This window comes from Cebidichthys violaceus, unplaced genomic scaffold (assembly GCF_023349555.1).
Source record: "Cebidichthys violaceus isolate CVI_PGR_0920_01 unplaced genomic scaffold, fCebVio1.0.p SCAF_11, whole genome shotgun sequence".
Classification (NCBI taxonomy): Eukaryota; Metazoa; Chordata; class Actinopteri; order Perciformes; family Stichaeidae; genus Cebidichthys; species Cebidichthys violaceus.
This window is the reverse complement of record NW_027176274.1, coordinates 1,072,942-1,077,941: the sequence shown is the minus strand read 5'-3', so window position 1 is coordinate 1,077,941 and position 5,000 is coordinate 1,072,942. Positions and strand designations below refer to the sequence as shown.

At 28.5% G+C, this 5,000-nt stretch overlaps 1 protein-coding gene across 1 annotated transcript in view; it reads left to right on the top strand.

The window, feature by feature from the left end:
• Positions 1–1,265: 1,265 nt before the first annotated feature.
• wdfy2 (WD repeat and FYVE domain containing 2) overlaps positions 1,266–5,000 on the top strand; it is a 12,159-nt gene continuing 8,424 nt past the window's right edge. The window contains exons 1-3 of the mRNA XM_068736576.1: positions 1,266–1,502; positions 2,430–2,497; positions 2,887–2,960. Coding sequence (XP_068592677.1) covers positions 1,366–1,502; positions 2,430–2,497; positions 2,887–2,960 — 279 coding nt within the window. The 5' untranslated portion in view covers positions 1,266–1,365. The remainder of the gene's footprint in view (positions 1,503–2,429; positions 2,498–2,886; positions 2,961–5,000) is intronic.

The following is a 5,000-nucleotide window of genomic DNA, read 5'->3' as shown; positions in this document are numbered from 1 at the left end:
ATATAATAGTCCTCAAGTTTCACTACTTTTTGTAAACAGCCTACAGAGGTACAAACGTGTTCATATAATGTTTCGTATAGTTGTGTTTTCTGATGTTAGCACTCAATAAATCTCAACAGATATTAAGTTTTATCTTTTTGTTTGAAGACATTAACTTATTTCGATTGGATCAAAACCAAGTGTCAGAAAGTGTTTTATTCTGAAAGTAATTACCGAAAATGTAATGTTTTATTGTCAAGGATACTTGACTACTGTCAGTGGGATGTCCTTGGAATGAGTGACGGTACCAAGGATTACCAAAATAAGACTTCCTTTTGTTTTCTTTCACCATAAAAGCAGGCTGCATTCGACCTTTAACTTTGCTGAAAGTTCTACTTGACTGAATCTTCAGAGCATTTATATTTAATTAAATCATGTTTACGTTTCAGAGATACAAAAATACACACAAAACTACAGATACATGCAAATGTACATGTAGAAAAAGGGTAATAATAAACACAATAATGATACATCAACTTAAACATATATTTAAGTAATTTACAGTGTCATGCATATTATATATTAATGCATATTACCAAATTAATAAAAAGGAAACATTTAATACAATTTTAATAACGTAAATACATAAATTCACACACTCACATTTATGATTACATATAGAAAATACATCTCTAAATAAACATTACGTTACGGTCATTTATCAGACGCTTTTATCCAAAGCGACTTACAATTCAGTATCTATCTACACACCGTAGACGCAGCTACGGGAGACATTTTTGGGGACACATTGACATGAGACTAGTAGAGCAGGAGCCGGGGATCGAACCAAAAAAAAAAAATATATATACAGCCTTAAACAGTATACAATTAATAATACAAGAAAAAAACGCACGATACACATGCGTATTAATCATAAAGAGATGACGCATTTATTTTGAAAACACAACAGCAAATGTACTACAAAAATACTACAAATACTCTGTCTGTATATAAAATATTTCAGTTACTGTGGAGTTTTTACTTTTTGACTAGTTTTTGTATTTAATATTCTTTGCTGTTTTATTATTATTGTTTTATTGTTTTTACTGATTGAATTATTTCAAATGGTTTTGATCTTGTTTTTCACTATGTCTCTTGTACTATCCACTATGCTGCTGTAATCCTGTACAGTTCACAATTGCGGGAATAATAAAGGATCAGTTCAACCGGAAGTTTTATTTTGTATTCCGGAAATGCTTCGTGTGTATGCGGGTGTGTGCATGTGTGTGGTCAGCTGACTGAGCCACTGTCACAACACCGCTGACAGCTAGCTTAGCTTAGCTAGCTAGCAGCTACATCGCCGTCGGACCGTCGGACCACCGACTCATGGCGGCCGAAATCCAGCCTCATCCGCAGGCTCGGACGCCATGTCTGCTGAGCAAAATCGAGGCTTTCCAAGATGTCGTTAGCACCGCGGTCATCATCCCTAAGGAGGACGGAGTCATCAGCGTGTCGGAGGACAGGTGAGAGTCCGAGAAAAGAGCTCCAAATCCGGCTTTATTCAGCGTGTCGGAGGACAGGTGAGAGTCCGAGAAAAGAGCTCCAAATCCGGCTTTATTACCGTCAACCTGGCCGGGGTTTCTCCATAACAAGGTCTCCGGTTCAGTCCGTCATTTAATACATTTATAACATATATATATATATATATATATATATATATATATATATATATATATATATATATATATATATATATAATGATATATATATAATGATATATTTATAGCTAAAGAAGAACACATCTGCTAACGTTTCTGTAAGTGTCAGCTGACACAGATTTTTTCATTATATTAGGTATATACTAGTGTTTTTAGGTATCTTAACATACAAAATCAATATGTTATTGATCTGATTGAATTGCTGCCTATGATCACTTTATGAATATATAATGTCTTTGATGTAATATAAAAGAAAAGCTCTCCTCTGAGCAGTGTGTCATGTTTTAAGACAGAACGGAGTTTCTCAACGTGGGGTTCGGGACCCCAAACAGGGTCACTGTAGTTGGAATAAGAGCCCTTTTTATTTCGTGTGTGTGTGTGTGTGTGTGTGTGTGTGTGTGTGATGCTAAGAAGGTTTTATTCTATTCAGTCTATTCTCTGGTGTCGACCTGTCAATCAGCGTGTAGCCCCGCCCCTAAATCATCCCCTCTTTATGGTCTGTTTGACTCTAAATGTTCCATAATGTACTAAATGAACATCATGCTGTATTGAAGAAGACTGTAAACTAGAGATTGAGACCATAAACTCATGTTTACAATGTTTACTGAGGGAATAAATCAAGAGAGAAGTCGAGTCATTTTAGACTAGACTTCTATACAACCAGAGGAGTCGCCCCCTGCTGGACAGAAGACACCATGACGGCTCTAAAAGCGTTCTGGTTTCCCTCCACAGGACGATCCGGGTTTGGCTGAAGAGAGACAGCGGTCAGTACTGGCCCAGTGTCTACCACACGCTGACCAGTAAGTAGTCCTGCTCACTGGTCTACTTGTTGTGTGTGTGTTCTGTCAGATTCAGGTCTAAGCTCCTGAAGTCATTTACACTCTTTTGAAGATCCACCAGAGGGGCATTCACTGACCTGGTTTATAATTAGAGAGTTAAAAGCTTTGTATTAAACACAGACCTTATTTCAGACTTCTAACCGGAAACATTTCTGGGTGTTGTGACTCTTTCCTGCAGCTCTCTGTTGATTTCATCACAAAAACATCAATATCAGTCTCAGTATCAGTCAATATTAAAAGGAGAAACCAAACATATCGTCGCTGTTTTTTTGTACATATCAAAAATAACGATAACCTCTTGTTCCTGTGTGTGTGTGTGTGTGTGTGTGTGTGTGTGTGTGTGTGTCCAGCGTCGTGCTCCTGCATGTCCTTTAACCCAGAGACCAGGAGGCTGTCAGTGGGGATGGACACCGGCTCTATCTGTGTGAGTCCATCGCTCTGTTATACATATATAATAACATAACAATATAATAACATAACAATATAAAAACAATATAATAACATAACACTATAATAACACTATAATAACATAACACTATAATAACAATATAATAACATAACACTATAATAACACTATAATAACATAACACTATAATAACAATATAATAACAATATAATAACATAACACTATAATAACAATATAATAACAATATGATGACATACATATATAATAACATAACAATATAATAACATAACAATATAATAACATAGCAATATAATCACATAACAATATAATAACATAACACTATAATAACATAACACTATAATAACAATATAATAACATAACACTATAATAACAATATAATAACAATATAATAATATAACACTATAATAACATAACAATATGATGACATACATATATAATAACATAACAATATAATAACATAACAATATAAAAACAATATAATAACATAACACTATAATAACACTATAATAACATAACACTATAATAACAATATAATAACAATATAATAACATAACACTATAATAACAATATAATAACAATATGATGACATACATATATAATAACATAACAATATAATAACATAACAATATAATAACATAACAATATAATCACATAACAATATAATAACATAACACTATAATAACATAACACTATAATAACAATATAATAACATAACACTATAATAACAATATAATAACAATATAATAACATAACACTATAATAACAATATAATAACATAACAATATGATGACATACATATATAATAACATAACAATATAATAACATAACAATATAATCACATAACAATATAATAACATAACAATATAATAACATAACAATATAATCACATAACAATATAATAACATAATATAAAAACAATATAATAACAATATAATAACATAACACTATAATAACATAACACTATAATAACAATATAATAACATAACACTCTAATAACAATATAATCACATAACTATATAATCACAATATAATAACATAACACTATAATAACAATATAATAACATAACACTATAATAACAATATAATAACATAACACTATAATAACAATATAATAACATAACACTGTAATAACAATATAATAACATAACAATATAATCACATAACAATATAATAACAATATAATCACATAACAATATAATAACATAACAATATAAAAACAATATAATCACATAACAATATAATCACATAACAATATAATAACATAACAATATAATCACATAACAATATAAAAACAATATAATAACATAACAATATAATAACAATATAATCACATAACAATATAACAATATAATAACATAACAATATATCACATAACAATATAATAACAATATAATAACATACATATATAATAACATAACAATATAATAACATACATATATAATAACATAACAATATGATGACATACATATATAATAACATAACAATAGAATAACATATATATATATATAATAACATAACAATATAATAACACATATATAATAACATAACAATATGATGACATACATATATAATAACAACAATAGAATAATATATATAATAACATAACAATATAATAACATACATATATAATAACATAACAATATGATGACATACATATATAATAACATAACAATATAATAACACATATAATAACATAACAATATGATGACATACATAAATAATAACATAACAATATAATAACACATATATAATAACATAACAATATGATGACATACATATATAATAACAACAATAGAATAATATATATAATAACATAACAATATAATAACATACATATATAATAACATAACAATATGATCACATACATATATAATAACATAACAATATAATAACACATATATAATAACATAACAATATGATGACATACATATATAATAACAACAATAGAATAATATATATAATAACATAACAATATAATAACACATATATAATAACATAACAATATGATGACATACATATATAATAACATAACAATAT